Genomic DNA, 23,620 nt, shown 5'->3' on the forward strand with positions numbered 1-23,620 from the left:
AATGTGCACATTGAGCATACTCTGTCATACTCACTCATTTACTCACACTCATTGTTCTGTTCTTAAAGGACAAAAAATGCACATTGTTGAAACGGGTGGATGACAGTTAAGCAGGTATGTGATGCCCTATTCTCTCTGCCTTAATCTACGCCTGGCTTTCGCCAATACTTACCATGTCTCTCTGTGTGTGTGTGTGTGTGTGTGTGTGTGCGTGTCTGTGTGTCTGTGTGTCCATCCTTCTGTTTGCTATGCAAAGTCCCCCCTGTTGTCTGAGGTGAAATACCTGTCACCTGCACAGTTGCCATGGTGCTGGGGTCGGATCCCTGCATTCCCACAGGAAGTGCTTGCCGCCATGGCTACCATCACTCGGAACGTATATCATTTGGTGTTCATTTGGTGTTTATTTTGCTTCGTAAACCTGACATCCTATTCTGTGTATTGTTGTTATGCCTTTATTTACATATTTGAGTAACAGAAATATACACAAATCATTTTGTTTTTACAAACCGATTCTAACATGCATGAACTGTATGCATATATTTGAGTAGACTAAATGTAATGAATCTGTGTGTCTTATCAAAGGGAACACGCATAACCTGTAGAACCGTTTGTATGAGAATCATTTATATTATATGTATGAGAATGATGTATAGTACAAACATGTGGTAATTCAATAAAACATCGACAAAGACAATATACGGCCACACCATTGATGGGAAGAATCTACAAAGCACTTTGCTCTTGTGTTGTTATTGTTGTTGTTTACTCTGTGCTACGTTTGCAGCTAATTTGAGAATGCGGAACTCTTCAAGGAGGTTGCGTCTTCTCTGATGTTCGTTGGTGATCTCCAGAACGTTTGTGGGAGGAAACCAGCCCTTCTGTCCGTCCGAGAGACGGATCCCCTCGCACCAGCCTAACGAGGAGCACGATCACAATATGAAGGGAGAGAAAGGGGGCTTTTCAAAAAGATGGATGGAGGTTAGAGTAGGAGCATAGTATGTGCTTATCTGCTGGAGATAGCCCAAATTATCACCAAGGACAGTGGCATTGCCCATCGAAACAGCTTAGAGCTATTTAACTACTAATTGACATCTTCCGACTGTCAAGAATCATTAGAAAACAGATGTTAGAGACAAATAATGTCAAGTTATGTGTGGGTGTTATGATTTATATTCCATGCTCAATGAATGATGCTGAACAGAGGCTGCTGAGAGATGGTAGATGGTGCAGAGATGCTGTGGAGATATGGGCGGTAGATGTGCTCACCTTCACCGGTCTTGCGCTCCACATTAATTATGTCTCCGGGCTCCAAGGAGAGCTCATCGGCCTGCTGGGCCGTGTACTGATCCACACACTGCACCTGTGGACAGTCTAAGACACACACACACACACACACACACACACACACACACACACACACACAGGTTAATATGAGAACCATGTAATACATTCTGGGTGATCATCCATGTGTTGTGCAGTCACTGAAACGTAATGTCAACACGAGTAAATATCAACTCTAAAAAATCTTCAGTTTGTCTGCTTTGAATTCCTCAGGTGAATCCCACCTTTGGTACCCGCATCCATTGCTCTCTCTCTCTCTGGGTGGAGTCCCCCAGTGGAGATGCGGGTTTGCTACTTACCCCAGTCTTGATAGATGGCCTCATTCTCACTCTTCGGAGGGTCCGTCAGAGAGGGCAGTGCTGCGATCCACCGGTGCATGTCAGCCCTACGGGAAGACATCAGTGCACGGGACCTTTGATTATCCACTACAACCACATCATGGACGTATATGGAACTCAAGTTGGTACAGGTAAATTCCGGTATTTACACATAGAAAAATTTATAGCAAAATCTATGTCATACATCTACATAACAGACAGATAACTATTCTTCCCTGTGAATAAAGACAGTTATGGTCGAGATGACTGATTTGCTTCTCCTGGGATAGGTCAGATTTGTCTGCACGTGTCTACATACTCTGTGTTGGCCTCCTGTGATAGGTCAGATTTGTCTGCACGTGTCTACATACTCTGTGTTGGCCTCCTGTGATAGGTCAGATTTGTCTGCACGTGTCTACATACTCTGTGTTGGCCTCCTGTGATAGGTCAGATTTGTCTGCACGTGTCTACATACTCTGTGTTGGCCTCCTGTGATAGGTCAGATTTGTCTGCACGTGTCTACATACTCTGTGTTGGCCTCCTGTGATAGGTCAGATTTGTCTGCACGTGTCTACATACTCTGTGTTGGCCTCCTGTGATAGGTCAGATTTGTCTGCACGTGTCTACATACTCTGTGTTGGCCTTCAGCAGCCTCTCGCAGCGCTGGCCTTGGTGGTTCTCCAGGAGCGTCAGACTGAGGCAGTGCTGAAACCGCGCTCGGAGTTCAGCCTCCCCGACGGCCTGGACCTGAACCAGGGACCGGTGAGCGTGGTCGATCACTACATATCGGTCCTGGCTGGGGGTGGTAGCAGCAGGCCCGGGATCATTTTATGTTGATTGAACATGCAGTCACACACAGTTCAGGTGTACCAGATTTATCCGTATACGTTTATATGTAGATATCTATTCGTGCGTAGTTATGTTCATTTTAACATTTTCAACAAGTTACAATGTCAACAAGTTACAAATACCCCAATTTGAAATAATCATTGAGGCAAGAAATGCTATGCCGTGTTGAGCTGACCTTTTTTTATTGGTGAGGATGAAGAGATCGTTGAAGAGGAAGACATAGACAGGCAGGAATCTGAGGCGGATGTTAAAATAAGAGCCGGCTTTGGACAGTTCCGTGAGCTCGCCCTGTTTCTCCAGGTAGCGTGTCTTAGACACTATCGGGACAGCCTGTGATTTGGTAGAAGATGGACCAGAGAAAAAGAGGTTCATGGGTAAAGTCGACATGCTCTGATTCCTCTCAGCTTTATCTGTCTGAACAAATTATTTATTGTTTTTTCCTTAACACATCATACGGGCTGGTACGACATACATCATACGGACCGGTACGACATACATCATACGGTACTACACACATCATACGGTACTACACACATCATACGGTACTACACACATCATACGGGCCGGTCCTACACACATCATACGTTACTACACACATCATACGGGCCGGTCCTACACACATCATACGGTACTACACACATCATACGGTCCTACACACATCATACGGTACTACACACATCATACGGGCCGGTCCTACACACATCATACGGTCCTACACACATCATACGGGCCGGTCCTACACACATCATACGGTCCTACACACATCATACGGGCCGGTCCTACACACATCATACGGTCCTACACACATCATACGGTCCTACACACATCATACGGTACTACACACATCATACGGTACTACACACATCATACGGTACGACATGCATCATACGGTACTACACACATCATACGGTCCTACACACATCATACGGTCCTACACACATCATACGGTACTACACACATCATACGGTACTACACACATCATACGGTCCTACACACATCATACGGTACGACACACATCATACGGTGCTACACACATCATACGGGCCGGTCCTACATACATCATACGGTACTACACACATCATACGGTACTACACACATCATACGGTACTACACACATCATACGGGCCGGTCCTACATACATCATACGGTCCTACACACATCATACGGTACGACACACATCATACGGTACGACATGCATCATACGGTACTACACACATCATACGGTCCTACACACATCATACGGTCCTACACACATCATACGGTACTACACACATCATACGGGCCGGTCCTACACACATAATACGGTACTACACACATCATACGGTACGACACACATCATACGGTACGACACACATAATACGGTACTACACACATCATACGGTACTACACACATCATACGGTACGACATGCATCATACGGTCCTACACACATCATACGGTACTACACACATCATACGGTACTACACACATCATACGGACCGGTACGACACACATCATACGGACCTACACACATCATACGGTCCTACACACATCATACGGTACGACATGCATCATACGGTCCTACACACATCATACGGTACTGCACACATCATACGGACCGGTACGACACACATCATACGGACCGGTACGACATGCATCATACGGACCGATACTACATGCATCATACGGTACGACATGCATCATAAGGGCCGGTACGACATACATCATATGGAGCGGTACGACATACATCCTGGCTCTGACACCTGAGGTGAAATGCATTAAAGGTTTGTGTTGCACTTATTGTTTTTCTGTTGTATACTGACCTTGAGTTTTTGAAATTCCAGATTATTGGCAATGCTAATCAGCTCTTCCATCTGCTTCATCTTCCCAACTTGAGTGTTTGTATCCTTTATGATCTAAAAAATGGCATAATGGCGGGTGCGTGCTGATCACATGTTCATAAAAGTGCAGACCACTATCATTCTAGGGGCTAGGCTACTATTGTTGCTTAAACATTAGGTCTTAACTTTGTGTGGGAAACAATGATGGAACACAATATCAGATGATGTGATCCAAACATGTGCTTTCTTCTCCAACACCTAGTTGTTGCTTTGGGATGTGAGCAAACTAAACACCAGTTAGACACATTTTAAAAATGGCTGTCGACCTACTTTAGACACCGCAGCGAGAGCTTGGGAAGACGTTTGCTCTTCATTTGACCCTTCTTCTGTCTTTTTCAAAATATTCTGAGGAAAGAAGTCAACGCATCCATTTTATCACTCTCTTTCTCTGCGTATAATTCAAATACACACACACACACACTCTCAGTCAGCACACAACCCTTAACTACCTGGATGAGTATTTTCAGTCGAGTGATCCTTTGGAACGGTAGAAGTAGAAAGGAAGTAAATGGGAGTCGTTTGCACAGTGGAGAACTTTCCAGTCTCCGCATGACCACAGCAAAAGACTTGTTGGTCTGCCTGTGGAATAGATTATGAACACAAATCTAAATTCTTGTGATCTTAGTGTGACTGTTGGGAGCCTAGCATGCTACAGTATGCTAATGACTGTTACAAGGCAGGCACTAGCTGGGTTAGGCAGTACTCTCTCTAAACTCTTAGTTTGTTATGATTTGATTATATTGTGTACCAGGGTGTTATGCTTACATGAGGGTGCTGTGTGTCTTCTCCTGGTAGACTTGGTCACGGACATAGTCAGTGTACACAGAGAAGTGGTTTTGGGCATGGAGGAGGATGATGTCACACACGTCTGAGATGACCACACTCTGGTCCACTCGTTCCTGCAGATCTGCCAAGAATCTGAGAGACGATCCACATTTAGTGGGTCACACACACACACGCTCATCATGAGTTCTTCACTGTTCAAACTGAGGTTGCTTCTCTCCCCACACTTGCACTGTAAATTGCAATAGCTCTTACAAACGTCCCCACAACCGGCAGTCGAGATTCAGCAGCTAATGTTCTGGTGCAAACTGACATAATCCAGATGTAACATCTTTAGTTATCAGCTTTGTGAATAGTGCTGAATAATTGATTTTGGCCACGATGTACCAAATATATCACTGGACTAAAGCTGATATTTTAACAGCATGGACCACATAGAGTTACATATTTAACTTTAACACAAATCATTACTTTTTGTACTCAGCCTATTTTGTCTTAGAGGTGAATATCATGTGTACCCCAAAACACAGAATTAAGGCTTGGTGTTAAGTTTCCCTAGCCTGACGATGTCATACTCATAATTCTAGTCAGAATATGAGTCTGATAGCGCTCCATTGGGCTGTGATTATGGGGCGTGTTTCAACCGAACCAGGAGAAAAAATGCCTCTTCGCTCAATTGGTTTCAAAATGAATGCACTGTCAATGTCTAAATGGACTCGAATCTATACATTTCAGCTCTCCAGCGGCAGCCATGTTTGTTGAAAACGAATTCAACTCGTGTGTTGGTGACGTGGTTGGTTACGTTACTGTTGATCATCTGTCCATCATCGTATAAAGCCCGCCTTGACAATTTGATTGGTACGGCCGATATCGAGCCGCAGATAATTTCTCCTCAATGGAGTAATGCCAGACCGAACTTCCCAACCAAAAAATGTGTGGGCGGGGCTAAGTTCGGTCTGGTATCCAGGCTAAAGTTCCCCCCTTCTATTCTATTCTATGTGTTCTCACCTCTCGCTGACCTCGTACACTTGGATGATGTTGGAGAAAAGCCTCTTCCTGTCGTGAATCACAAGGGTCTCATTCAGCTCCCGTGACCCCAGGAAGTGGTCCGTCAATACCAGCAAGGAACATAGGTAGGACTCCTCAGAGGTCAGCACTTCAAACATGCTCTAGCAAGAAGTTCAAAGGTACCCAAAAGACATCAGTGTTATTTGTTATAAAGTGCTCGGGCCAAATTAAAATATCTCTTTGCATACACATTTACACCCCCTGTTGCTTTAAATATACACCACACACTGTTGCTTTAAATCTGTCTGCACTGTTGCTCCAGTTCCTCCTCTGCTGTAATGTTGTCCCTCACCTCCTGCAGCAGGAGCTGCCTGTGGCTGAGCGAGTCCAGCACGCCGCTCGTCTTCACCTCCGGCCGCTCCTGCCATAGGGGGACCGCCGGCTCAACCCTCCTCCTGCGCTGTGCGGTGGAGTCCACGGCGGCCACCGAGTTGGCCCTGCTCACCTGGCTGTTGCGTAGGCCGGCGGCCACAGAGTTAGCCCTGCTCACCTGGCTTTTACTTAGGCTGTTCACCTGTTTGCTAGATGGGTTCTCGCTTTTGGGGGGAGCAGTGTGAGTTCTGCGGAGCTTCCAAGGGAAAGGTTAGTAAAAAAAAAAGAGGTGATGGATCATTACTGTCAGTTTAAGACATTTTTGTGGTCTCTGTGACGTGCAGCAACTCAACACATGAAATGATTTTATTCAGCATCATACTGTGGCTGTGAGATTATGAATCTCCCACCTCCTTGGAAAATGTATCTGGAGAAATAAGTCAACTTCTCTTACGTCTTTGGGTCCCTCCTGCAAGGGTTGCAGGCCAGGGGGTGAATCTCCTTGAATCGCGATGTACACAGGAATACTAAATGCAAAGCAAAATGTTAAAAAGTAATGGCGGTTGTTGACATTAGATATTAGCCATATTTTGGTTGCGTGTGTGTGTTTGTGCGTGCGTGCGTGCGTGCGTGCGTGTGTGTGTGTGTGTGTGTGTGTGAGAGCATGATGGACAAACTTACTTTGTGTTGTCTGCAGACACACACTCATAATCATCACTCAGGTTCACATCTGAAAGAAAAAATGAGCAAGGGTGAATTGTATCCTAAGTGCACTAAACCTCAGTCAGTGATAAGTATATCAGTGGTAATTAAACCTGCCTGATTGTAGTAGATAACGTGACAGACTTGTGTAAGCATGCATACCAGTCCCTGAAAAAGGGGATGTTGCAGGGTGTGGGTTTTCTCAGAACGTCAGCTACTTTGCATTGCATTGTCATGTGGCTAGTGCTCTCTAAAGCCCATTCCCTGACTTAGAGCAAACCAGTACATAACATGAGAGAAATGAAAACAGCAGTATAAATAATAATTATGATAAAATAATATTATTCATGAGGTAAAATGTAATTCAGTTGAAGAGTTAACGTTGTTGATGACTAAAGGTTGCTGGGAAACATGGGCTGTTAAATGACTGTTATGACTGGTTAATGTTCCGACCAAAGCAGTCACTTGAGAGCATGACGTTCTGTTAGCTGGCAGGCGCAGTATGCTATATCTCAAATGAAAGCTAAGGGGTTAAAACAAAAAGGGTGAACTTAGCTGGCTAGCTAAAGCCACTCTTCTCCGCAAGGGACTGGATCTAACGTTAGCTGGTTAGGGACCAAAAGGATTTAAGTAAGTCTTCACCTGATTTCTCTGGTGTTGACTCATTAATAGGGGAGTAGAAGTGTTCATAGGTGTCCTCTTTGCTCTTGACGGGCTTCTTCCGGCTGGGTGGAGGACCCCCCCGTGGGGACAGCACGTAGGAGAGGCCGGGTTGGGAGCTCTGCCTGTAACTCTGAGGAATGGCATCGGGTATGGGGGGCAGGGGCCGACTCTCCACACAGGGATTCGGTGAAAGGGACTCCTTTTTCTTCCCCTGTCCAGTTCCGCGTGGGGGAGTCGGGGAGTTTGCCTTGCATTTGGTGTTTGTGATGGGACTGATGTCTGGGAAGGGTTGCGCGGCAGGCCGCAACGCTATCTGTGCTGGCCTCGGTGGTGGAAGGGGTTTCACAACATTGACCATGCACTCGTACTCGATGTCTGGCCAGTCTTCGTAGACACAATCCACATCAACTTCCCCACCGCTTTTCCCCGACTTCTCATTCCTCTCTTCCCTTTCTGGGGTAGTTTCCATGCTCTCTTCTGTTGTCTTCTCTGCGGGGAGGCCATGCCCTGTGTCTGCTCCGTCCAGCACTGGGACCCAGACCAGCTTCATGCCAGGTCTGTGTTGGTGGCATAAGCAGAGGCAGGGGTTGGGCCTGGGCTCCGTGGCGCTACAGGGAGTCGACAGCGGCTGCTCACTCTCTACTCCATCACTGTCTGTCTTTTCACTTCCATCTGGTGCTGAGAAAGAGAGAGCGACAGAGAAGAAAGAGAGTGTGTGTGTGTGTGTGTGTGTGTGCGCTCGCATGCCCGCGTGTGTGTGTGTGTGTGAGTGAGTGTGTGTGAGATATGAGTGAGTGAGAGAGAGAGAGAGAGAGGGAGAAAGAAAGAAAGAAAGAGATAAAGAGAGAGAGATTGAGTGTCTGTGACTCTACTAGCTGAATGGATACTATGTCACCTGGTACTTTGGCTGGTCTTAGAGGCAGAGGGGAAAAGTGAATGGGTAATTACAATGTACAAGTGTGCTGTCTGCTATTATGTTGTTACTGTGACATGCTTCACACTCATCTTAATTCACACTCTGCTACTGTGTGCACATCTATATGGTGTTTGTATACTATACTATCTAAATTTGCATATTTACATATTGGCACATATCAGTTTATTCTGCATTTGTGGATTGAATATAATCCTGAAAATAACACATGATCACAACCCTTACACATTGCTCTGCTGTCATTTGGGAATTTATAATTCATTGTGAAAGAACCATTTCCTCACAGAATCCGAAACAGATTCACATTGGTGCTATTCTTCATAAACCAACAGGCCCCAACACAATAGAATGAAATATGCTTTTAACCTGATCGGCATCCATGCTCGGGAGCCAGCCTACAGCGGGGCTTCTGCCATTGTAGCTCTGGTTTCTCCTCTTTGCCCTGCGTCACAGTGAGACCTGTTTCCCTGGGAGACGGTGATGGAGTGGAGAACTCCTCTGTGGCGTCTCTGCTGAGCAGGCCGGGACTGTGGGGCAGGGGGCTTCTTGCTGGAGGCGTATCATCCTCTGAAGCTGGCCCTCGGGCCTGGTTCCTCCATAGGATGAGATGAGGGGGTATCTGCCTGGCGCTGCTGTTGCTGTGGTGGCCCCTTGTTGAGGGCCAGGGTCTGGGGCCACATGGAGCCTGTGGAGGCTGGAGGTTCGGTTTAGGGGGAGGGACAGGCTTGCGTGGCACTGGAGGCTTCCTTGATTGCATGCCGAGTCGTTTGCTGTTGTCCTGGATGTTTCTTTCAAGGCTTGCCTGCTCGGTTTGAAGCTTAAAGAAGATGGCACAGTATCACACACTGAATCTTTTTCTAGAACAATTCTGCATCTTTCTCTGAGGTGATATCACATATATTTGCACACTACATATCTTGGTGTTTAACATATGAGACAAATATTACAAAGTGTATGGAAAGCGAGAGATACTACCTCATGTGTTCATGTTGTTCGAGTTGAGTGTGTGAGTGACGATCGCTCAGTGTGACGGTGTCCTCCAATGTCACATGTCTCACTTTTAGATGCACTTCTCCTTTTGGGTCATGGATGTTTCATGTTCCCCTTGCAAAGAGGGAAGTCAGAGTTTTCCCTTTTATGGGACAGGACATTGTGAAGTTGTTAAATTGTTCGAACAATTATTCTAAAAAAACATTACCATTACTTCTGGAATTCTCTTTCATCACCTCAGAAACAACAGTGCTGCACAACATTCTGTCAACTACTGTGTGGTGTTTGGATTGAATACCTTAAATTACAGAAGGTAAAACAGAATTAACACTATATGGACCTCTATGAAAAACGCTTGCACCTAAGGTTCTGGGTGTAGAATTGCAGACATATAGTTTCACATCTCTTTTTCTTTGCATACATAGATCAGAGAGGCCGTATTGATGGCTGAGCAAGCATAGTCTAATTATATATAACTATATATACGTATTTTTTATTTTTTTTATATATATATATATATATCCAAAATGCTTACATGACGTGCTACAGGCTGACAGATGTCAGTTTGCTGGTACTGTGCTCGAAGGGTATCAAACATACAAGGTAATAGACCTCTTGAACAGCATAGTTGACCCCATTCATGTTTCCCCATTTTGAAATATCAACTACAACCACAACTGTTTACCTCCCCTCAAACATATCAGTATTGGATGATAAGGTGTGTCCTAACACAGATAACATAAGTCTGACTCCTTGACTACAGAGAACCCGTTTGTTTTCCCATCTTGTGAGGTGGGTTAATGTGTCACAGGAGTATTGTCATTCAGAGACATTTGGCAAGTAGATCTTCCTGTCTCCGTGCCTCAGTGAGAAAAAGATATGTTCTGCAGTTTGTACCACTATATGGTTTTATTGCTGTTTTATCTGTGACCTGTTTGTCAGTCTTCTTAAAATCAACAACTTTTCCGTGCAGGAAAGCAAAAAGCCAAATATGGAAAGTGGAACTGCTGGTTAGTCTGTGGTTTCAGGTAGGTGGACGCAAAAGTCAATCGAAGAGGAAGCCGTAGAGCCTGTGGCCAAAACGGTCTCTAAAAGAGAGAAGTAAGCTGGTGAGCCAGCAGCCACAGACACAATTGTACCCCGAGCAACAGAAGCAACTGAAGAATACTTCTGAAAATTACCTCCTTTCAGTTCATCAGAGAATTTCCATAACTGAGCATTTAATATCAGTGGGTATTTTGCACAGACAAAGTGACCACTACTGATATCTGGGTATTTCCAGATTTGTGCACAATTTGACCCTATTTACTTGTGTTAACATGAAGCTTTCTTTCTGGATAAAGAGAAATTCTTGCTAATAATAATTTACATTTTCTATACATTTTGCAAAACAACAGACTGTGAAAAATGGCACCATCATTAAATGAAAACTACAGTGTGTCTACAGTTGAGTGTTAGAGGCACAGTATGTAGGATTTAGGGGGATCTATTAGCAGAAATGGAATGTAGTATTCATAAATATGTTTTCATTAGGGCATAATCACCTGTAACTATGAATCGTTGTTTTTCGTTAGCTTATACTGAGCCCTTCATATCTACAGTGCCCTACAGAATTATTGGCACCCTTCGTGAATATGAGTAAACGAAGGCTGTTTATCCTCTTGGTCTTTCACTCAAAATATTCACAAAAATCCTACCTTTTCATTGAAGTAAAATTATTGAAAGAAAAAAATGTTTTGACATTTAAATAAATATTTTTCTCCAAAACATGTGTGCCACAATTATTGGCGCCCCTAAAAAAATCTTATAATTAAAATCTAACTGAAGTATATTTCCAGTCATGTTTGAAATTTTTAAGTTCACCTGTTTGATTAGGAACTCTTAAGTTGTCAACCATGACTTCCTGTTCCACTGGCGTACAAATATGAGGTGACACAGGCCAAATTCCAGTAGTCATTTACCACTATGGGAAAGACCCAAGAACACAGTGATGATGTGCAACGAAAAGTTGTTGAGCTGCACAAATCAGGAAATGGATATAAGAAAATCTCTAAACTGTTTAAAATACCCATTTCCACTATCATGGCAATAATTAAAAAGTTTAAAGCGACAGGAAAGGTTAAGAATCAGCCTGGAAGAGGACGTGTGTGTACATTGACCCCACGCACCGTGAGGAGAATGGTTCGACTGGCAAAAGAATCTTCAAGGATCACAGCTGGAGAATTGCAGAAGTTAGTTGAGTCTTGGGGTAAAAAAAGCCCCGGAACTATCATCAGACCCCACCTACATCACCACAAGTTGTTTGGGAGGGTTGCCAGAAAAAAGCTTCTGCTGTCAATCAACAACAAACTAAAGTGCCTACAGTTTGCCAAATATTACTGGGACTTTCAATGGGACCGGGTTATATGGTCAGATGAGACCAAAATAGAGCTTTTTGGCAACAAACATCAAAGGTGGGTTTGGCGTAGACAGAAAGATAGCCATACAGAAAACCACCCCATACCCACTGTGAAGTATGGTGGCGGATCTTTGATGTTGTGGGGCTGTTTTTCTTCCAAAGACCCAGGACATCTTGTTAGGATACATGGTATCATGGACTCCATCAAATACCAGCAGATATTAAATGAAAACAGCCTCTGCCAGGAAGCTTAAAATGGGCCGTGGTTGGACCTTCCAGCAGGACAATGATCCGAAGCACACCTCAACATCTACACTAAAATGGTTCACCGACCACAGAATAAAGGTTTTGCCATGGCCATCACAGTCCCCCGACCTAAACCCCATTGAAAATTTGTGGGATGAGCTGAAGAGGAGAGTCCACAAGCGTCGACCTCGGAATCTGACGGATCTGGAGAGATACTGTATGGAGGGATGGTCTCATATCCCATGTCATGTGTTCACCAACCTCATCACACATTATAGGAGAAGACTCAGCTGTTATCTTGGAAAAGGGAGGCTGCACAAAATATTAAATGAAGGAGTGCCAATAATTGTGGCACACATATTTTTGAGAAAAATATTTGTTTCATGATAAGAATTAATTTTTTCTATCAATTATGTTTCTTCAATTAAAGGTTATATTTTTGTGAATATTTTGAAAGAAAGATCATGAGGATAAACAAAAAATATAATCTCGTTTTGCTCATTTTTACTAAAGGGTGCCAATAATTCTGGAGGGCACTGTACATAGGGAGTGGTCCCTCTTCCACAGAGTTTACCATGTTGCACAGCCATGTTTCTACAGGAGCCCAGAATGGACAAACCATAACACTGGCTCTAGAGAGGGCCTTTTGTGTTTTTATGGCAACTGATGGCCGACACACGTTATCCTACATGCTTGTAAAGGGAGGGGTGACGGAGGGGTATTCAGTTAGCAAACCATGCCACTAGATGTCTCTAAATCCTACACAATGCACCTTTAAGCCACATGAATATTAAACAATGAAGAAAGTACAAGTTGCTGATACATACTTTATTGATTACACAAAATAATTATTCGTTCTTTTATCATAAAGACAACATTTTATATTTGATCAAACATCTACAAAAACATATGCAGTTTTAAAATAATAAAATCACAAATGCTTGCAGTTAGTGAGGTACCTGAACTAGAAGACAGTGGTTTCTGTTATTTTAATATAGTTTTAATTAATATAATATGTAAGGGATAATGTATTGTCCGGCGGTCATTATCCAAAAATAAATCCCGACAGGACGACTATTTTTAGATAATGAATGCAGGACTATACAGTATTCCGCTTATTATACGGTTACTTGCCAAAACGATAGAAGACATTCCTCCAAAAATACCTCTTTTTAATGATTTTGTTGCCGTTTCGTGATTTCCGCTAAGAACAAAAATGTTCTTCAAGCAAATAGAACTTTTAAGTTTTAGGTGTTGCGTAGCAACCCATTACTTGCTGACTTCAAGTTACAATGACTTTCCGTTATGTTAAATGACCGGACTACTTGCAAAATGATGTGAAAGATGTGAATTAGAAGCACAAAACCCGTTGCCAATGACATTATCTTTTCGCAGCGGTGAATATCAAGAAATATAAAATAATATTATATTACAAAACATGCAGATTTTACTTTCATAATTTCACATAGATATTCAGCCATGGCAATGACCTCACCAGCCTTTGAGGTACAGTATTTCGGGTGTAGTCGGATGGAAGTTTATCTGGGACACGAGCAAATATGAACATCATAATCTGTGTTTGCCACTGTAATATTACATGCTGAGATACATCACAGTGATTCATGAGTTTTCAGTTTTCATTTTTGAGGCGGTACATGGGGTGTGTGTGTTTTTGGTCGACTCACACACTCCGAGGCAGGAACAAGAGCAGAAAAAATGGAATGATGTTAACTGTACATGAAAATGGAGTATAAAACATATTCCACATTCCACCATTTGGGTTTTTAAAAACTGTTCACTACCTATGACCCACGGAGGACTTGAAGCACCAGAACCCTTAGATCAGACGGTGTCTCCCGTATACGGGCTATTCACCTACAGCCACCTCAGATACTCTAATACCACTGCATGGAACCCCCATTGAGGGGGCGATAATGTACCTCCATATTCTCACTCTCGCACTCTGAATATTTGTTGCACACACACTTTGCACACGTGCTCTCCCTTGCTCTGCTCTTCTCTTTCTTAGTGTCTATCTTTCCATCCTCCTCTTCACACATATTCATGCATCCTCTCCCTCTCATTCTCTTGCTAAAATCATCAATGCTTTTTTTATCCTAGGTTGTTTGCGCTAATCTCCATTTTACTTCAATCAATTTCCCCTTCAGTCAGTTCCTGATTATCCCTTACTTACTTACTTCCTCCTCCATTCTGTTGTTCATTTCCTCCTCTTTGTCTTTCCCTTTCACCTCGACTTAGTCCCTTCCTATTGGCTCACAGCAGTATGCAGGCCCCGCCCGCCTTGGGGATATAGTCTGGGTTGAGGTCGTCGGGCAGCTTGCCTTTCTCTGCCCAGATATTGAGCTCGCCGAACACGCCCGTCTCAATCATCTCCTCCTGCCAGGGGATGGGGATGTTGCCCGAGGAAAAGTCGTCGTAGAACGCGGTGTCGTTGTTGTCCAGGAGCACGCCTTTGACCGTGCTGAAGGCGCCCACGTCGCCCACGTCCTTGGCATACACCATCTTAGGGTCAGGGACGAACGGAGGATCTACCATGCCTGCGAGACGCAGGGCGAAGGGTGGTGGTGAATGAAAAGTTACAGGGTTCTTACTGTGATTAAAAGACAGAGATTGTGTGACACCCTTTAAATAAGACTAAACACTCTGAAATTCAGATAATGTGTATTGTCTTGTTGAGCATATTAAGGTGTCACATCTGGATTTAAAATGATATCTTGTTAGCTCACCCTATTCTTTTAAGGGGTAATTCATCCAGGATGACTATTCCACCATCATCATCATTATCTATTGGCTGCATCGAATGCCAGTTGTCACCCAAATAAGAGTTGCATTCAAATTGTAGTGCAAAATTAGTTAGCCAGCAGCACATGTGATTAGGGCGGGAAAAAACTAAAAACTGGTTGTTAAAGAGTGTTCTTTTGTGTTCCATAGAAAAAGAAACCTGCCATGGGGTTCCCCTAGTATGAACTAAGGAGATACTGATAGAAGTTCCCTTTTTGGCAGAACTACTATATCTGTATGAGTGTATGGGTGAGTTGGTTATTCAGACACAGCACAAGATGAATTACCTGAGGTTGGAAGAGCTAGTGTTGTAATTCAAATCTACTCACCTGCTTCGAGTCGTCCCCAGTTGAGGTCTTTGAAGTAGGCCTGGTTTTTGAGCTCTGTGCATTCGTTGTTCTTGAAGCCGAGACGTTTGGCTGGGTCCTTCTCCATTAAGCCCTCACAGAAGTCCTTCAGCTCCTTGCTGAACTTGTCTGGGTAGGACACTGGGTCCTTCAGGATGCGCCGAGACACCTCGCTGTTCTCTACCTAAGGTTAGATGCCATCACAAGGCCAAAGATGTCAAATATTACCAAATATAACAAGTAACAGAATAATGCAGTTAGATTTACTGTTCAGCAAACACACCTTCTCAGCTTTTGAGATTCTCTTGAGATTTAATCTTGCTGAGCTGAAAGATTGTAACATACCATTTGCATTTCAGTACCTTCTCTCCTCGAACCCGAAAAGGACCTTTGGCAGCGACCATCTCATAGAGGGTGACCCCCAGGGTGAAGTAGTCCACAGTGTAGTCATACTCTTTATTCTCTATCAGCTCAGGGGCCATGAAGCCTGGTGGTGAACCCAACAGAGTATAGATCTTAGCAGGATGTTAGGAAAACATCTCTGGGTACTCAGTAACTTTTATGACATTGGGATGGAGAAGTGATGTTGTCAGTTGGTGTAAGACTGACCTGGGGTTCCTGCATATCCCTTAGTCATGTCTTGTCCTGGGGGGAGTTCAACAGCCAAACCCAGGTCTGAGAGACGCACATGTCCTGAGAAGAGGTCCAAGGGCCTTGGGTTATTTATTCTTACAGTGTCAGTGAGTGATGTTTCACATGTTCATAAGAACTCTCTTCCAGTCTGGGAATGCACCTACATGTATAGTCATTTGTGTGTGTGTGTGTGTGTGTGTGTGTGTGTGTGTGTGTGTGTGTGTGTGTGTGTGTGTGTGTGTGTGTGTGTATAAAATGTACACTAATGTAGAAATACTGTTATTGAAATAGGGTTAAAACTGTTACTGTTATTGAAATAGGGTTAAAACTGTGACTGTTATTGAAATAGGGTTAAAACTGTTACTGTTATTGAAAAAGGTTGCCCATTTGATCTCTACACTCAAGTGCTGAAATATCAGCTACAAGTTGACATTATCATAAGCCTTGGTTTTCATTACCAACAACATCGTTCTTATGTTTTGGAGTCTTGGACATGTTCCCAACCTTGTTCTATGTGGGTTGCATCTGAGAAGGTTAAGCAAGACAAATGCAAAACAACTAGCAAAGTATTGGTCCATTCAGCTATTATAGGTAGTGTGTCCACCTGATGACGGCATCACATCTACCAGTAAACACTAGAGTTAGAGTTAGCCTGATAATGGAGTTGTAGTGTGGTAGCATTCAGTGTCGGATCCATGTCTGTACAAAGCTCCACCATGCTACCATTCATATTTGGATCTGTAATTCTGGCCCTGTGTTAAGACTCAAATAAAGGTCTTATAAATGTGTGTGTGTGCACTGGTGTTACTCACCTGTATCATCCAGTAAGACATTCTCAGGCTTCAGATCTCTGTACACGATCCTGTGCTGGTGGAGATGCTCAAGACCACAGATGATCTGAGCTGTGTAGAAGCATGCCCTAACCTCATTGAAGCCTGGGTTCTTCTCGTCCACGTTATACATATGAAACCTACAAAATGGGGTGAGATGAGATCATTGGGCAAAGAGGGGAAGGATACGAAACACATGTTAAAAAGCACACAGTTTCAAGTAAGTCGTAAAGTAAAACATTCAATCACACACTATAGTAACATGCCGTAATGAAGATATTGAGATCTAAAGTTACGACAGTTGGTATTCACTAATTAACCACAACCATATACAAAATTCCACTTGGTATTACTTTTAAAAAGAGGTCATGGTGAAAGTTTTTTTGATAACATTTGGGAAGCTGTCTTAAGAGAAAGACTGACATGATCTCACAATGCAAATTTGTAAAACGTTAAAAAAAATATGTTTTTACCGTTTTTTAAAGCTATATTTTTTAAATTAGCCAGATTTCATGACATTTTTCTGAAATTCTTTGTGACAATTTTCTTTGGGATCAACACATCTGTCATATCCACTGGTTACCCAGGTTACCAGGTTATTCACTATGTAGTTTTGGGTTTCGGCTAGTTCCCCAAAATCATCAGTTAGCAAGATAGCTAGCTCTTATCAGTGCTAGCTTTAATGTTGTTAGTGTTTGCAAGTCTATCGGTTATTACTTCTTACTGCCTTTTTGCCTATTTGATTATTGCTTATGTCTTAAAGTTTTATAACATCAATAGTGTTCTCATGCCATGTGTAATATGACAGGAAGAGACAGTTTTGGAGTTAATGATAACATTTGTGACTGAATTTCAACAGTTTTCACACATTGTCATGTCAGTAGGGGACAGTAAGACTGTGTTTATAGGGTAATAGGGCTTTACAGTGTTCAAAGTGTCACTGCAGTTGTGTCTATCACTGACACGTCTGAACTTTTTTCAGACAATCTCCTGAGGTCAGATGCTGACGCAGTCTACTACATCTTCAAATACCCACCCATCATATTAGCCTTGAGGTCTAATCTGACCAGATTACTGAGGATTAAAGAAAGAGCCGCCACTCTGCCCCCCCCCCCCCCCCCCCCCCCCACCCCCAGACACACACACACACACACACACACTTGGAGGCCCACACCAGGTGCAGTGAAATAAGATCAATACTTAGTCTCATAGGGTTAACCTGATTCTGGTGTGTACAGAATGTACTGTATCCTGAGTGCCATATGCGCACTGTACTGTATCTCTCTTTCTCTGTCTCTCTCTTTGTGTGTGTGTGTGTGTGTGTGTGTGTGTGTGTGTATGAATCTATTGCATTACACATTGACTATTGTCTCTGTATTTGCTGTTTTGCAATAGAAGCATCTGTACCTGAGGTCTCCTCCGTTCATGATGGTCATGACCAGACACAGCTCGTTCTTGGTCTGAAAAGCATACGCCAGTGTCACGATGAAGCGACTGTGCACTTTGGCCAGGATACGCTTCTCAACGATGGCCCCCTGAAATACAGGACAGACAGCAAGTCAGCCCCAACTCTTAATAGACATCTATGGACTGCCCCATCCACTGCTACAGCCATGCTCAACTCAAGGCAGATTTGTGTTGTGTTTGCTCTATGCAGTTTCGACCTGTAAAGCATCTTGAGACAATATTCAAGTCAGTCTATATCAGTGAAGGTGCACTGGATTTTATGACATCATTATGGACTGCAAGAGGACCAATTGTGAAGCTTTAAAATGTAAGTGCACCCCCACCTCTGAGCCTAACTCCACCCCCTGCATCTAGATTTAGAAACATACTAATAAGTGGGCTGAGAAGCTATGAGTATCATGATGTAGAGAAGGCCCAAAAGGTTGACTCTACATCAGCATTGGCCTTGCAAGTTTCAGGATGATTTGAGCCCATAAAATGCAGATTTTTATAAAAATGCAAATTTTGTAAACAGCAGCATGTTTCATTATAGTTCAGTCATATCATCATTTAGTGTACAGCTCAAAAATATATATTTTTTAGCGTGCACTTACACTTTTATCATGTCTACCTGTTCCTCTGATCAATTCATTCTATTTCAACTATACTGACGTCCAACCGACTTTCTGAATAACTTCTAAATTTATATTTGCACACATGTGCCACTATTGTGAAACCGAGTGCAAAAAAAACCCCATCAGACCAGTCTTTCTCCCGCATCTGTTCTCTTAGTCTCTCTGTTCTAGTACATCCGTCATCTCAACTGCTTTGGTGGGTTTGGGTCTGCAAGCCTCTTTGCATTTAGCCAATACAGAATTAGTGTGATCTAATTCTCTGCACTTAGGTGACTTAAGTAATCTCATCTCTCGCTTCTTTCCCACCCCTCCCCCACCCCCCTTTGTCTCTCCACTCCCAGCCTCGGCAGCTGATGATGACCCGGTCTGAGTGACTCCACAGGTGAACAGCTCACACTGTCTCATTCAGTGGGTAAATCCGTTCGTTCTGTTGATGCCTTTTGTGCAGTGCTGTTAAGGCTTTCCCCGATCATTGTGTTCTGCACGCACCGCCGCTGTGCCCTTTGTCAGTCCTCGAATACTGCAGTGTTTATTGAGCAAACCGCTTTATTGATTTTGCCCATGTACAGCTGATTGATAAATAGTCACCCCCTAGGAGTTAATAAGTTCACTTGGAAGATAAACCCTACCTAGGCCTGGGTTAATTCAGATAACCAAACTGGCGGTCCCAGATACGGTTCTGAGACTAACCCGTTTGTCTCTCACCTCATACCCTTTGCGCTTCTTCAGCCTTTTCTTATTCAGCTTCTTGTTGGCGTACATCTTCCCAGTGGCCTTCATCTGGCAGGCGGACACCTCTCCAAAACCTCCTTTGCCCAGCACTCGGAACTCGTTGAACCAGTCCTCTGAGACGGCCTGGTCCTCCAGCCACTTGAACTGCACGAAGCGCAGGAAGTACATGCTGATCGTATAGCCCACGTGGGCCTTCTCCTCCAGGTGCTTCAGCAGGAGCTTCTCGCTCTCCTTGAACAGGTCGCTGCGCGTGTTTTTGTGGTCCTCCTTGACGCGGCTCACGGCCTTCTCGTCGAGGAAACTGCAGAAGTTCTTGGAGGCCGACTCGTAGAACTTGTTCACGATCTTCAGGGCCTTCTGCTGCCTCTCCTTCTCCTGGGCCACGTTGTAGTCCTCTATGTCCTTCCAGAGGTCACTGGCGTTCATGTGCGCGGGTTCGCTGTCCAGGTACTGCTGAAAAAGGCGCATGCCGATGGGCTGCTTCACGCACATGCTGTCGAAGGTCAAGTCGACGGTGGTCTTCATGTGCTCACACTTCTTGATGTGAGGCAGGTCGAGCTTGGCGCGATACTTCTTGTCCCGCATGGAGGCCGCGGCATTGCCATCCACGCTGCCTCGCGCTGACACGTAGGCCGAGTTGGCCACCACGTTCTCCAGACCACCGATATCCATGGTGGAGTGTCACCTGTACCCAACGAGAAAAGCATGAGGGGGGAGAAAGACACTCATGCATGGCTATGAGTCTCACAGCCGCTGAATATACATGCTGTATAGTCTTCATACAGTTGCTTCTTTGTGCACTGCATCTAAATTTCACTAATGCTGGTGATGCTTTATAGGGACTGTGTGGGTATACAATTTACTAGAATATAAAACTTACTACAGTACATCATAGAATGTGTTGCATTTGTGACGTATCGACTCCTCATTTGCATGTTGTAAGATAGTATGGCCAATAGAATTTAAATAATAGTTCATAACCAGAGCCGGAACAGTAACCTACGCTAAATCCATCATTATGTGGAACTAGAGATTTAATCTCCGACTCGTGTGATCGCACCTGAGTTGGCTGACTCCCTTGAGAAGTATGTTACCCAAATTCCTCCTGATCCAATTAATCCTCACTGGTAATGAAGCCAGCTACAATAATCCCATGACTGTACACAAACCAAAAGTTCACAGCTGCTGTACAGTCCTGGTGATCATGTCAGTTTAGGGTGATCTACTTAAATGTAATTTGTCTCCTTTTACTGCCTCAGCATGGGACACAACAGCACATTTACATGAATGTAAACCTTTTGAAAACAAACACATACAATAAACTAACAACTACAACAACAACAAAAAAACATCTCAAAGACCACAGGATTATTAGTAATGCATTATATGATAGGATCATTATAAGTAGTGATTGGAGAGTGTAATAATGATTAACACAAGGTGGGATTGACATGAGGTAGGATTATGAGTCAATTTGAAATTGCACGAGGACTATGGAATAATTATCATTAGCCTACTTTGCCTGAAAATGCATTTGTTTCTCCAAGCAAAGCAGAAACTTATCCATATGAGAAGACAGAAAGAACAGTGCAAATATTTTGGTTTTGGTCCTTTTGATGCTCTTTAAGGTTTCTTTGGCTTCTCCTCATTATAGAACATAACTTGTATGGAGAGTCCTTAAAAGTTCTGATACGAATCCCTAAAGGTATTTTCTGGAATTCTGAAGAGTTTGTCAACAAAACAATATAGACATGTCACATTTTAAAGAAATACTGGTGAAATGCTTCTGCGAGGAGCTGAGTGACATGCACACTTAGTCAAAGCCATAGCAGTGCATCCCTACCTTTCTTTCACACTGGTGGCTGCAAGAGGATCGGAAGACAGATGTGCCAGACACAAAAACACAAATCCACACTGAATTAATCCACAAATCCACTGAAGTATTCAATTTCCCTTCCAAGTGGATTTTGCTTTTTATAAGGGTTGTCCAAAAGTAAACCTCACTCTTCTTCATCCATCCATCAGCCCCTTATTCTCTCCATCTCTCTGCTTCCGCCTGTGTTGATTTGTTTCTCAGTCTGTCAGGCGAGGTGGTGAAAAAGTGGGGAGATCCATGCAGGGATTACTGTGCTGCTCTAATCCCACTTGATAGTTCATTAGCTTGTGGGGATTATGTCTGTGCATCACCAAGGAAGGCGACTTGTCAGAGACTGTGGTCTGCCGTGGTTTTCGTCACTCATCAGCCTTGGGCAAATTAGAAAACCATAAAATTCCCCCAATTCCACTTTGCCTTGACCCCCTTATACCACCATCACACACACACACACACTCATACAAACATGATGGCCACTCTCTCTTGTTACCAAGCATTAGCTCTGTATTTTGAACATAGATGACAAGAAGTCTGTATTCAACTCAAACAGACAAGATCTACAAAACGTAAGACATTAAGTTTCTGAATACCACAGACTAGAACCTAGAATGCACACTCCTCTTCCCATGAGGCGAGAGATGAGAGATTGAGGTCAAATGGGATTAAAATACAATGTGAATTGGTATTTCCAGATGCTTGAAATTCAGTAGCCACACTGTGCTAAAGGGATTAGGCTCATGGTGGCGATGAGCTCAGAGAGAGGAAGAGTCAGACAGGGTAGAGATCAAGACCAACACGGGCTTGCCTTGCCATATGACCTACATCCACCCATGGAGGCCATTTCAAGATCTTTCGTTATCTTCCATTATTTATCTTCCCTATTTTTTCACTGATATTCCTGGTGTAGATTTCTTGATGAATGATAACTTTTTTTGTCCAGATGATTGCTGGTCCTGCAGTAGTCCTGTTAATGGGGCCACTTCTGCATTGAAAAAGCTCCTCTCTGTCACTGTTCCAAGCACACAGGGTGGAAGTCAGTGTAATTATAATACTCTTTATCACCTAAATTGGGTGTGCTCAGCTGATCAAAACCGCTAAGTAAAATCGCTAATCAGCGCTGAGTTCAGCCAGGTGTACAGAACAGAAAATGATTGTGAGTTTATGACAAGGGGGATATGGCCTGATTGCTAAGACCATGCTAACTTGCCCTGCTAGCATCTAGTATCACAGCTTCAAATACAATACTGATGCACCAGTTTCACAATGTTAGTAGTTTATGGAGTACATGTATGCACAATGAAGAAAAACTGCACTGTTTATAAAGGCTGGTGATTGGTGCTTGGCTTGCTGATATGCATTCATGCTTTAGTTGTACTTCATGTACTGTCTGTGTATGAGTGGTTATCCAGTGCTACTTCCTATAACTGATGACATGTCATGACACCCTCTTTACCCTTGGAACACATGTGATATGGTATTGTTCATCTTCTGACATTTTCATTTTTTCTTGATCTTTAGGACTAATTCAAACAAGCGGGCCATGACTGACACTTAAAGCAACACTATGAAACATTTTGCCACTTGAGGTACTTTTATAGGCAACCACTTTTGGTATCAGCTTCAACTTGACACTATTTCAGAAGTAATGGCAAAAATAGATTGTGATATCCCTTTAGCACAGTGTGGCTACGTATCATGATAATTTACCTTTAATTAGCATTCTTCACAGTTAATGTCTCCAAAGAGCATCAGCCTGCTCCTTAATACCATAACAAGATAACAGTAATGTGAGCCTTCCTTGGCTAAGGTCAAGAACCTTCTGTGACAATGAATAAGCTTG

General features: G+C 43.4%; 2 protein-coding genes and 1 long non-coding RNA gene across 4 annotated transcripts; 1 reads left to right on the plus strand and 2 right to left on the minus strand.

Moving 5' to 3' along the window:
* The first annotated feature begins 67 nt into the window (after positions 1-67).
* On the plus strand, positions 68-694 carry LOC116221537. Its single transcript, XR_004164177.1, has 2 exons — positions 68-114; positions 257-694. It is a non-coding gene; the product is annotated as an uncharacterized LOC116221537 (long non-coding RNA).
* arhgef15a (Rho guanine nucleotide exchange factor (GEF) 15) lies at positions 437-10,311 on the minus strand. 2 transcript variants are annotated; one of them, XM_031572528.2, is made up of 16 exons: positions 9,824-10,310; positions 9,215-9,665; positions 7,894-8,592; positions 7,231-7,279; positions 7,004-7,076; positions 6,530-6,805; positions 6,178-6,338; positions 5,152-5,304; positions 4,836-4,965; positions 4,657-4,731; positions 4,309-4,401; positions 2,683-2,837; positions 2,290-2,454; positions 1,641-1,726; positions 1,267-1,371; positions 437-913 (listed from the first exon to the last, which is right to left on the minus strand). In XM_031572528.2, exons 2-16 carry the CDS (start codon positions 9,603-9,605, stop codon positions 750-752), a joined length of 2,775 nt encoding a protein of 924 aa, XP_031428388.1. In that variant the 5' UTR covers positions 9,606-9,665; positions 9,824-10,310; the 3' UTR covers positions 437-749. The 2 variants fall into 2 exon arrangements, with proteins under 2 accessions (XP_031428388.1, XP_031428389.1); XM_031572529.2 differs by having other exon boundaries at positions 7,894-8,586; positions 9,215-10,311.
* A 4,385-nt stretch (positions 10,312-14,696) lies between these two features.
* On the minus strand, positions 14,697-22,097 carry grk1b (G protein-coupled receptor kinase 1 b). Its single transcript, XM_031572530.2, has 8 exons — positions 21,751-22,097; positions 19,881-20,592; positions 18,502-18,629; positions 17,077-17,234; positions 16,241-16,324; positions 15,994-16,118; positions 15,614-15,815; positions 14,697-15,040 (listed from the first exon to the last, which is right to left on the minus strand). Exons 2-8 carry the CDS (start codon positions 20,577-20,579, stop codon positions 14,757-14,759), a joined length of 1,680 nt encoding a protein of 559 aa, XP_031428390.1. The 5' UTR covers positions 20,580-20,592; positions 21,751-22,097; the 3' UTR covers positions 14,697-14,756.
* Between the last annotated feature and the right edge of the window lie 1,523 nt (positions 22,098-23,620).

This window comes from Clupea harengus, chromosome 8, assembly GCF_900700415.2.
Source record: "Clupea harengus chromosome 8, Ch_v2.0.2, whole genome shotgun sequence".
In the NCBI taxonomy this organism is placed as follows: domain Eukaryota; kingdom Metazoa; phylum Chordata; class Actinopteri; order Clupeiformes; family Clupeidae; genus Clupea; species Clupea harengus.